We start from the raw sequence: 12452 nt of genomic DNA, 5'->3' as shown, positions 1-12452 counted from the left end.
CTGTTTCCTGTCCCCTACACAGTACCAAGAGAATATTAGGTCATTATGTTTGGAGCTGTAAAAATAATCTGGGTAGGTACAAAATAAAGATTTTAAAATGCAGTTCAGTCAAATGGAAACAGTTTTTCACTGGAACTCTAAAGCTAGCACGTTATCTCCGTGCCAAATTTTGTCTGTATCCAACCGCTGAGGCAATGTAACTATTCAGAAAGGTTGCATCAAAGACGGAGAAGACAAAGACTTTGTTTTAACATTTTGCATTCAAATTGTTATTCTCGTACTCTGAGAAAGACTTCATGCTTTAGCAGACATTGGGAACTGAAAACAGTGACTCTATAGTACATTATGTTTGGAAAATTAAATGTAAATTAAAAAGCACTCTAGCAGTGAACTACTGCATGAATCACTTGTTGTTTTTACAGATCTTGTTCAAGAAATGAGGATGATCTATACTTACATGTATAAGGCAGTAATTTACATGGTTATAATGTTTGAATGCAGAACTGTATTTGGAAAATCCAAAAATCATAGCATTGGCAAATTTGATAAAGCTATAATATAAAATCAAAGTATGCACTGTTTAGCTTTGTTTTGGGAAGGCTTAGAGGCGTGGAGATAAAATTGAGGATGCCACTGCCATACAATTAGTGGATGATCTAGCAGCAGAAGTGAAGGCTGACGTTTCTCTGCATTAGTGGATAAAAGGTTAACCCACCAGAAATGCTCATTTTTATAAACCCAGGCATGTGTTCTCTGACAAGTGGGAATGAAGAGGTAAGGGTGAAAATACCTTTTTATTCTCCTGCAGCTTGTCATCTAAATCAAAAGTAACAAGCTCTAAAATTTGTGAGGCTCTGCATGTCACAAAAGATTTGTAGTTTATTTCCAGCCTTTGGCAATTTGTACTTTTAAGTGTTTCGAAGATGAAGTGTAACATCACTTGATTTAAGGGACATTTTCCTTTTACCTCTAGGCCAAAGCTAACCTATTCCAAGGTCAAGTGGAAAGGAATTTGACAAATAACTGGTGATTTTGGGTGCAATTTGGACAGCTTTCATCCCCAAAGTTTTCAGAAAGTGAGTTAGGAACTATTAGCTAGTCAGTTAGTGGCCAAAATGCAGGGAGAAGAACACTGAATTTGCATCCCACTTGCATAAGTGACTAAAATCTGTAATGGAAGACTAAGCTCCTTAGCTGATACGTATTTTCCTCAGTTTCCACCAACTAATCAGAAATCAGATAGAGTTGCAGTGGAAATTTCATTCCACTGCCTGCCCAGACTAATGTGTATTTAATGTTTTGGCTTCAGCTTAGAATGAGCTTTCACACTTGACTGAGCAGTGTAGCACTGCCAATAATAGATAATTATTAGGGGCACCACAGCCACCCAAGGTGATTGGCAGTGTGAAATGGTGAGAACAAGTTGTTGCCAAAACTGATGACTGCCAACTACAGTTGCGTGATTTAGAGACTGAAATAATCTGCCTCTTCGTTATGCTAGGAATATGTCAGGCTCTGATAGACACCTGAATATTTAACTCTGTTTGTTAAGCATAACAGACAAATTCAGTCTATTGACACAGAAGTCAGCACAGGAAGTGGAAATTCAGCTATTGTAACATCTCAAAGTAGAGAATGTTTCTCAAGGAGTTATTAACCAGACAGGTAGAAGTATGAGAAGGAAAAATGTTCAGTAGAAAACATATTTTCTTTTTTCTCTATATACTGTGCCCTAGCAACAAACTGCTTTTAGTGCAAGTACTCTCCTTGTTTGAGGCATTAGTATTAATAAAAGCAAATGAGGCCTCAATTTGGAACAAAGTTTGTCCTGATTGCTTTCAGGTTTTTAGCCACCTCTGAAGACAAAGATGTTTCCTGTTTCTGCAGCTGCATACCAAATGAGTGACTGAACTCTCCACATAAGCCCACTTAATGCAACCCATAACCAAGAGGTCGAAAATCTATTTATGATAATTTTCCCTAATGTAGCCAACCTGTAAAACTTAGAAGCAGGAGGTTGCTTTTCTCCATCCGTTTGAATAAGCCAAAAACTAGTTGGGTTCTTTTTTATTAATGTATCAAAATTTGTCTAAGCGTAGGGATGTTAAATATATGTTTTCAAGAGGAAATAATGGTTTATCGCAAGGGAGAGTTGGAATATAAACCAGATCCACAAGAGACCAGACCACTTACCATTGTTCTCCATATGTTCTTGGGATACTGAATTGGCCCTCATTATTTGACAATATTTCATTAAAAATGACCATTTAACCCTTTGACAAAAAGGACAGAGTTCATAAGGTGGGTTTATTGCCTTTGATTGGCTCGTATGCTGGTCCATAAATTTCTTTGCTTCATTATTACAGCACTATGGTAATGTAATGCATAAAAATAGTGCTCTGATCTTCCAACTTCCACACTGCAGATTAACTGCCTTCCATTATAAGATCTCTCATGCTGATACCTTGTTACTTTTGAGATTCTATTTTTCTAATAAAAACCATCTATTTGAAACAGGAAGCAGACCTTACTAATGCTGCCCATTCTGTGTTCAGTCTAAAGGTGTAGGAAGGAGATTGTTAGATACAGAAGAAGAACCTCCTGCATTCTTCCTGATATGGCTCCTTGAAGAGGTTGCAGCCATCATTACAGCTGCCCTAGTGAATTACAAATCAAAACTTTCTAGTAATCATCTCGAGTTCTGCGGAGATCTCTGTTAGCTTGCTTTGTTTATTTTCTTTTGGGTTGTTTTAAACGAGATCTCAAGTCCTCTGTAGTATGACCATAGACTCTTGATTTGAGTGAGGAAAGAGCTCCTTCTAGCGGTTGGAGATTTGCTTCAGAAAATTAATACATCCTGACTACTAGTAATGTTTGAGTTTTTTCTTTCCAGTTCCGGAGTTTCAAATACATTATCCTGTTACCCAGTGAAATAATAAGGATTTTAGTATTTTTTCATATTTGGTATAGTTTAATGAGTTTCAGGGTGGTTTTTTTTAAATCCAGATATCAGGCATGGTTTTAGTCACTACTGTTTTTAAAAGGTCTTATCCAAGTAAGATGTATTAACGTATCTCAGGAATTGTCTCATAAATTGTTAATAATTTCAAGCTGTTTCTGACAAAACAGTATAGGTAGTTTATAGTAAAAGGAAACGTTACTTTTTAAATTGTTCCAGTATAATTTTTCTTCCAGGAAAGAAACTCCCCATTGTGCTATCTAGTTACCTAAACTCAGCTGGAAATTTCAGCATGATGCATGAAGTAACAGAGAGTATTGTAAAATCTATCATAAAGCATTATGTTATGCTTTATAAGCATTGTGTGATTGTAAATATTCCTGATTTAAAGGACTGGAGAGAAATAATTTATCTTTGTTCAGATCACGGTGCTTCCTGTGATACTGGTCTTGCATAAGAAATACAAGAAAGGACATAGTAGGGCAGACTAAAGGTCTGTGGATTTCAGTGTCCCATCTTCAGCACTGCTAGCATCACACAGGAAGAAATGAAATCCCACTAGAAGACCTGAGAACCATTATTTTTCTAGGAAATCTGTAACTTTCTAATTTGTCTCCACAGGACTCTCCTCTGAAAGCTGTACAGATGTTGTGGGTCAATCTCATTATGGACACCTTTGCCTCCCTTGCTTTGGCCACCGAACCTCCCACCGAGGCTCTGTTGCTGAGAAAGCCATATGGCAGGAACAAACCTCTTATATCCCGTACCATGATGAAGAACATTCTGGGCCACGCTGTTTACCAGCTTACTCTCATATTTACACTTCTTTTTGTCGGTAAGAAAGTTTGTTATGCTTGTTGCTTGGTTTAGAACATGTCAGAAAGCTGTAAATGTAACTCCTTAATGCATATCTATTAAGTCTGTCTTAGTTGAAGAGCTAGGAGAAGCGAGGTGTTTAATGGGATCAGAAATAGTAGGTGAAATAGAACACATGCAAGAGAGGGATTGAGTCACCTTTCAGTTGTTGTTTCCATTGGGAAAGGCCTCAGTGAGCATTTTTGCCTCTTGACAAAACATAGGCTTTGCCAAAAGTTCATGTTAAAATGTAGCATAGGTTACATTTTAATCAGAGTATTTAACCTGGTTCTTCTATTCTGAAATTTCCTTTTGAGACTTGTCATCTTTAATAAACATTTAACAAAAAATAAAGAACAACAACAAAAACACAGAAAAAAATCAAGATCCATTTTACCAATAGCTGGAGAAGCTCTAATCGGGAGCAAAATGTTTGCCATAGTCAAGAAATAATGCTGATCTTATGTAGTATTGGTAAGCAAGTAATTAGCGTTAAGTGATATGAGTAACACTCTGTTTTGACATTTAAAATCTAGAATGGATATCAAAAGGGGAAAAAAATCTAATTTATTAGATTGTGGACTCCTCCTCAGGCTTTTCTAGGAATGGATGCTTTTTACAGGTTGTATTTTGGAGAGGGGAGGGAAGGAGGAGGAATGTTTCTTGCTGCAGGGAATAGCAGAGGCTAATAATAGATTCTGTTGCTTCACAGTAATAAGTGAACTCTGCTCAAAGGACTGATAATGTTATCGATTGGGTATTGTGTTCTTGTCATTACGTCATCACCCTTAAATTACATGTGTTGTGTTCCGCATTTTTTCTTTCTGTACTGACTTCCATATAAGCTGTATCTGTAAATTTATGGTTCTTTGGAGTTTTTTGAGCTTCATTCTTGGTAATTCATGTGATATGAATCTTGGAACAAGAACTTCTGTGGACTTTATGGGGAGTTTTAATGGCTTTTTGATGAGTTTTACGGTTTAAAATACTTTATCCTGAGCTTTGATGAAAAGAAAACCAGGCTTCTTCATCCTATTCTAACTATTTCTGTGTGTCTCTGGAAAACCCATGCATACTTTGAGGGATGCAGCCCAACCAATTTTCTGATAAGCCTAGGAAATAGTCTTTGCCTTTCCGAACTCCATGAGGCTCAGCTCTGCGGTGAGATGATGTTCTAAATGCAGTGTTTTGACAATTAAATTCCAAATTAATGAGAATTATTTTTATTTTGACCAATTAATACTTCATTTTTTTGTACTTGGTTTCTGTAGAGACAAGTACCTCACATTTATGTGGTTTTTTTTCTATGATGTGGCAATAAATCCATTGCGTTCGAACACACAGAAGTGCATTTGAGACATCAGGCACATTGGAAATCCAGAAGACATTGTCTAGTTCTGTCAAACTGTAGTATTAAAAATAAATCATAACCTCAGCAACGAGGCATAATAAAGCTGATAAACTATACCGCCTTTTGGAACGTTCGGAAATAAAACTAGTTATGGGTCTAACCACTGCCATTCCACAATAGCAGCATGTTCTCCTTTGCCCATTAAGGGATGCAATGCAATAATAGCAATTTAAGGACAGATACTGTGACTGAGGGAAGAATTATTCATATATTTCTGTTTGTGTGTGTACTGAATGAAAGCAAATAGATGTGTGTGTGTATATATGTGTGTATGTATCTACAACAGATAAAATTATTATATCTGTTTGCTTTTCATTAATTTTTTCCTTTACTGTTTATATGTAGTAAGGGGAATGTTTTCCAATACTTAGTTACCTCTCTGGAGGAGATGTATAATCTTCTTTAAACTATCTGCTCTCTTGCAGTCCAAGTTTTGTGGCCTTGTATTGTGTTACTGATATATTCGTGATATCCTAATCTAATTTCTGTCAAAAGACTATAAGCCAAATTCTTTCTTTGGAAACATGCTCATTATTCCAAGTGACTTGAACATGAACTGCTCAAATATCCCAAGGCAGGAAAATGCTCACTGTTAGCTGATGGAATTAATGACCTCAGGAGAAAACCTGAGGAAACCTTTCTTCTTCTTTCTTCAGAAATTCTTAATATTACGCTAGTAGGGTACCAGAGAAGTTTTAATTTGCTGTCATTAACAAAATGCTGGTTATGAAGTGGGGTAGTATTGTGATAGTTCATTCATTAGTTACACTTCCATGTGAATGACCATCCTCACTTTAAGATAATGCCTCTTTCAATAACCGTTACCTGTAAACTTTGCATATAAGAAAGAAGTTGAAAAACTGGATATGAGCCATCAGTGTGCGCTTGATCCCAGAACCCCCCATGTGCTGGGCTGCACCCCCAGAGCGTGAGCAGCAGGTCAGGGAGGGGATCCTGCCCCTCTGCTGCACTCTGGGGAGACCCCCCCTGCAGTCCTGATCCAGCTCTGGGGCAACAGCACAAGAGGGACGTGGAGCTGCTGGAGCGAGGCCAGAGGAGGCCCCGGAGCTGCTGCGAGGGCTGGAGCAGCTCTGCTCTGGGCCAGGCTGAGAGAGCTGGGCTGGGGCAGCCTGGAGAAGAGAAGGCTCTGGGAAGACCTTGTTGCAGCCTTTCAAATATATAAAGGGGGCTTCTAAGAAAGACAGAGAGATACTTTTCACCAAGGCCTGTAGTGACAGGACAAGGGGCAGTGGTTTTAAACTGAAAGAGGGTAGGTTTGGTTGGACATAAAGATTTTTTTTTTACAATGAGAGTGGTGAGACACAGGAACAAACTACCCAGAGAAACTGTGGATGCTCCATCATTGAAAGTGTTCAAAATCACATTGGATGGGGCTTTGATCAACATGATCTACTGAAAGATGTCCTTGCCCATGGCAGGGGGATTGAACTATAGGTGATCTTTAAAGGTCCCTTCCAACCTAAACCATTCTATGATTCTATAAGGAAAGAGGTCCCTCAGGTGCAAGTATCTTTTCAAACCTTATCTCATTTTTACAGTTACTCATCATAGGTTGTATCTTGCTTTTTTATTGGCCAGGTCTAAAAGCAAAAGTCAAATTATCCAAATAAAGAGCAATGCCTCATGGTGTGCTTGCAAAGCAGACTAGCAGAGTGAGAAAACCCAAATCCATTTAAAACCAGGAATGTCTGTGGGTTTTATCATTAAAATGCTTGAATGCTTGTCAAGAGTTTATGCCATACTGGAGTAGCAAATGGGTAAAACCTGCTCAAGAGTGGCTACTTCTACTTGTATAAAATCACAAACATGGTCTGAGGTGCTTGGTACATCAGAAAGAATTGGCTTAGAATAATTACTACTTGGTTAGAGGAAAAGCACTACTGAAAACTTTGCATAGGTATACTGAGTTATTAGATAAAAGTCATCATTTGAGAAGCTTGTTGCTCAGGAAGTTTAGGTATCTTTTGCTTACTGGTGTTATAAATTCTGTCTATAATATATATTAAGTGCAGAAAGCAAGCTGGTAAAGCAGAGCACAGGAGTCAACTAGCTAAAGCAAACGGGGAAATATACATTTAAGTTTGATTAACTTATTCTAGTGGAAACCTTTGTTTTTGTCTTATGCCTAGGCGAGAAAATGTTTAAGATTGACAGTGGGAGGAATGCACCCCTTCACTCTCCTCCTTCAGAGCATTACACCATTATCTTCAACACCTTCGTCATGATGCAGCTTTTCAATGAAATCAACGCACGGAAAATCCATGGTGAAAGGAATGTCTTTGATGGCATCTTCAGAAATCCTATTTTTTGCACTATTGTACTGGGTACCTTTGCTATTCAGGTAAGTATTTGAGCAAGAATTAGTAACTATTCATCAGAAATGTAATTTTGTACATTTTTTTTTAAATCGAAATGTTGTAAAGGGGTACACTTGATAGTAAAGCACCTGGTTTCACATAGTTTTTTAAATCAATACAAATATTAGCAATGGAATATGTTATGTAGCCATACTAATACAGCATAAATTTTGATTGTTTTAAGTAGGTCAAACCTTAAATTAATCTGAAGATGTGCAATAATAACATCCATCATGATTTGGTGGTCTTGGAACTGTTTTTTTGTAGAAGAAATTATGAAATAATATACCAGTCAATAGCAACAAAGCGTTTTACATTAATTTACTACTCCGTGAATAGATAAATTGGCCTTCAAATAGCTAATGCTGATCTGTTCTTCTGAAGTTAAATGCCACTGCCTAATGCTATTCGATGTTCTCGGAAATACTGTGTCTTGGCAGTAATTCTTCATGTCCATCTCATGAGTTTGCTGTCCCAGTCATGTGTGAACATCATGCCAGAAATACACACTTTTCTCAAATAGTTGTAATTTTTCTTCTGTAAGAACTCAGCTTCCTCCTTCCACTCCTGCATCCATCCTTATTGCTGACTCCTATCCTGTACTTGATACCACTTGACATTACCTCTTAGAAGCCTACTGCAGCCCTCACAGTTGCTTAGATTTGAGCTATTTCTGTCTTGACATTATTGCTCAATTCTGCATTGGCATCCTGGAAGCTGTCAGTATTGGGACATTCCTCATAGAAGTAGTAAGGAGGAGGGTAGAGCTATTAGAATCTGGGATATAGTGGTTTGAAACAGCAAAGGGGAAACCACTCAATAAACTAAGTATGGGGAAAAAGGACACCAGTGATTGGTAACAGAACTTGATAGTGATGCTCTTTAACAGCTACTTTGAAGACATGGGTTTACTACCAGGAACTAAAATGGCTTTAGGAGAGGCCTGACAAATTCACAATCACCTCTATTTATTTATTTTTAATCATGGGCAGTATTTGAGGATGTTTTCTTACTTGTAGGCATTACTCTGTTCGGTTGTCTGGCTGAAGGAAAAGTGTCATGTAGCTACTAGCCACATTTCTGAATTGGCTGCTGATTTTCCTCACTCTCCCCTGCTTCCCTAGTAGCTGAAATACTTTAAGTGCACACTTCAAAACACTAGGTTTGCACTCCAGCAGTGAATCAAAAAAGACACTGTAGCATAAGAGTACTTAGGCTGTGACTCCTACTTGCTTTTAAGTCTCTTTTTAAAATCAGGTATGTTTCTTGGGACAGCAGAAGGTTAATCTTTCTATTTTCCACTTTGTGTATTAGGTTGTGGAAATACAGCTTGCATAATGTTGCTTGCTGAAGCAATGTCAGGAAAGCATTTATAATTTTGGCTGTGTGTTTTAATAGCTGGATGCGTGAGCCAAGCACCTTATTCTAAAGAAAAAATGATTGAGCTTGGATTATGTAGATGGATGTGGGAGATTACAGAAGTGGCTTTATTTCATATTTAAAACTTTCTTACTTCTTTATATATTTAATACACTTTCTGTGAAGTACAGACTAAATTGGCTTTGCTATTTCATCTTTGAGTGCAGTACTTCCATTAACTAATAGTTTAGTTTAGTCCTCCCCCTAAACTCCTCCACAAAGAAAAAGCCAGCAGCAGTGGCCAAATTTTCAAAGTAAAAAAGATGGAGACTATTCGAATGTATCCTCAGTAAGGATCAGAAAGTGCTTTTGAGAGAGCTACAACAGCTTGAGAAATAACAGGGTAGTTACGACCCCTGTCCACAGCAGACAAGCAATAGATTTCTTTTAAATTCCTTTCTCTGCTTTCAGAACCAATAAATGATTTTCACAGCGAGGGAAGATGGATTAAAACATGTCATATCTGCCATATAGCATTTAGCAATTCCTCGGTGTGGACTTGTAATTTCTTGCTTACAATTTTAGTGTCATAGTCACAATTTTTGTTTTGTCTCCTCCTTTTTCCTTACTCTCTCCAATCATTTTCCTCCTTCCTATCTGCTGCCTTCCATTCCCTGTCCCATTCCCCTCTTCCTGTGTATTTGCACTTCACGTGGGTGAATTTGTGTTCGTAGTTTGTGTTTATTCACTCACAAATGCTTTATGTATTAGTGTTCTTTTGTATCATAGACTGGACTACTACTTTGAACTTGTGATCTGCGGCCTTTGACAGTTAGTTTAAATCTCTGGCTTGTGATTTCAGCTCCCTGGTTTTGCAGCAGCACTACTAACAAAAATATCACTAATACCTGACTTTCAGTTAGCAAAACCTTCACAATTTAACCAGGCTTAGAAACTTGTTCAGGTTCTGTGTGCTGGTTATCCTGCTGCATGGCATGGGGTTTTCCCACCCTCTTTCTCCAACAGGACTAGAGTTTGGTATCCTGTCAGTCTATCCATGATAACACATCTGTAACTGTACAATAAAATGTTAATTTGAGGAAAAATCTCTCATGCAGTGGACATTCCAAAATATACTGCTCCAGAATCAACACATCTCCAGCTGAGAATACTCAGAAGCTGGGAGAACACATGGGGACAGTCATTATTTCTTTCTTCCTGGGCATTCCTATATCACTGTTATTAGGTGTGAGGCTACAGAAGCCTTAGTCTGAAGTGTTATGGCTTTTTCTGACCCCTAATTTGAGGTGCATAAGTTTGTATGGTTGGATTTCTAGTGACTGAGATTCTGAGATTTTGCTGGATGGGTTCCCAAACTGTACCTCTGGTAGTGCCACCTACAAGTGCCAAACAAGCTATCTGGAATATAAGAGAGCATTTTGATTTTGGGTGCTCTTTAGATTGAGTCCATTAAACTAGAGGTTGTTAGTAATATGCTTGACTATTCTACTGGTAAAATACGTTGGAATGAAACCAGCAAAGCTATAATATGCAGGAGGACAAATTGAAATCTCAAGTAAAATACGACTGAAAGTTGTTGAGGTTTTTCTGGGGGGGAGAGGGTGGGGAGAGTGTTTTGGTTTCTTTAGTTTTATCATCAGAAAATATTGACCCCCTTTCTTCTCTGCTTTCCTTTGTAGATAGTAATTGTCCAGTTTGGAGGAAAACCATTTAGCTGTTCCCCCCTGCAGCTTGACCAGTGGATGTGGTGTGTATTTATTGGACTAGGAGAACTTGTATGGGGTCAGGTATGCAGAATTCTGTCTTTTGATTTTATAAACCATCACAGATGCGATATTGCTCATAGTCCTACTATCCTGTTGTCTCCGTGCTCTCTAACAATGCCATTTGTAGCACACACTGAAATACAGGTGCTCTCTAAGTACTTCAAGAACAGATAGAGTAATAAGGATAATTTATCTCGCTGTTCCTTTTGATTTTTGTTAATTATCACATCTTTTCTTTCCCTGAGCAGGGCGTGCTGTCACCAAGGTCATCTGCAGTTAGGCTTTTTCATGAAAGACGTTTGATTCATAACCTAGTCCTCTAGTCACAAAAAGAGCATAGCAAGGGCCAGTGCATGGTGACCTTCCCTGCAATAGAGTACCCAAGGCAGCATGTTTATGTTTAGTTCCAGTTCTCTATCAACCCACTCATTCCCTTGCTGAAACACCCCCTCAGCCAGTCCGTGGTAGCCTTGTTACTAGCGCAGGACTAAGTCCAGTGCATTTAACACATACCCTCAGTGATCCTCATCCACCTACTTCCCTGTGGGATGGAAGAGCAGATGAAAGAAAAAGGATTTTTTTCCTATAATAGTTGCAGGAAAGTGCAGTTTAATTCATGTGTCATTTTAAAATTCTGCTACAACCTGTGTCATCATTAGCTAATATAAACTTATGTAGAGATGTAAAAGCACGTGTCAGTGAGATAAGTAAGTTACATGATTATCTGACTAGAAGTTATAATACATCTACAATCAGTATTGTTAAAATACTACATTATGCTTGTATGTACAAACACATATAGCAAAGTTAATAACAATGTTAATTTTTTTTCATCTTTGAATGCATTATTAATGTATTTAAGCTGATGCCACCTGACACAGTAAAAATGCAAAGTTACATGTTGCCTCTCGGCTGTGAAGCTGCACAGACATCAACTAGTTTGCCACTGTGAAGAAACAGGCAAGAAATTGTCAGCTGCAATTGAATACTGATTTGGTTCTGATGGCATTGTAATGACCAGATGCTAGCTTTCAAATCTAGTTGGTTTTCGTCTTCTGGAAAAGATTAGTATTTTGGACAATTGGGCCTCAGATTTTCTTTTTGACGAAATAAGCTCAGAGTCATGACAGCTTTTAATGCATATGCTGCTGACAACCACCATTATTAGGTGGTTCTACTGGAATTATTACCTGAAGATGGGATTTGAGTTGTGACCTTGCAGGAGGAAGATCTAAAGTCAGTGTGATAATTTTTGGAAAGGAAAGATTTGTTTTCAACTGAAAATGGGAAAATACCAACTTTGGGAGGGGGGGGAAGAAAAGCAGGGAAAAGGAGAAAAATCCTGCCTCTTTTGTTAGACCAGTCAGCTGTGATAAACTTCCCACAGCCTTTGATCAATGTACTATTTCGCTTCTAAGTTTTGTTACACGTGGTTATTATTTGACCACTGAAAACTAAGAATAGTATCACCATCTCTTTCCAGGTTAAAGATGGGCATAGTTGCCTGAGCCTTGTTATGAGAGCCTAGCCGTCAAATTCAAACTGCTGTGGGAATACCTCAATAATTTTAGCACTGAGAAGACTACATTTTTACATAAAGCAAATACAGAGGGGAAAAAAAATCTTTCTTTTGTGGTCCAGCAGTATTTAGTGACCAGAGAAGAAAAACACAAGCTAAAAAAATGCATTTATATCTTTACATG

At 38.0% G+C, this 12452-nt stretch overlaps 1 protein-coding gene across 14 annotated transcripts in view; it reads left to right on the top strand.

Moving 5' to 3' along the window:
- ATP2B2 (ATPase plasma membrane Ca2+ transporting 2) overlaps positions 1-12452 on the top strand; it is a 412410-nt gene that overhangs the window by 375540 nt on the left and 24418 nt on the right. For all 14 annotated transcript variants that reach the window (XM_030501305.1, XM_032920206.1, XM_030501308.1 and 11 more), the window contains 3 exons: positions 3581-3794; positions 7376-7587; positions 10663-10770. In XM_030501305.1, coding sequence (XP_030357165.1) covers positions 3581-3794; positions 7376-7587; positions 10663-10770 — 534 coding nt within the window. The remainder of the gene's footprint in view (positions 1-3580; positions 3795-7375; positions 7588-10662; positions 10771-12452) is intronic.

This window comes from Strigops habroptila, chromosome 11, assembly GCF_004027225.2.
Source record: "Strigops habroptila isolate Jane chromosome 11, bStrHab1.2.pri, whole genome shotgun sequence".
Classification (NCBI taxonomy): Eukaryota; Metazoa; Chordata; class Aves; order Psittaciformes; family Psittacidae; genus Strigops; species Strigops habroptila.
The sequence above is the reverse complement of the archived record's forward strand: the minus strand, read 5'-3'. Positions and strand labels throughout refer to the sequence as shown.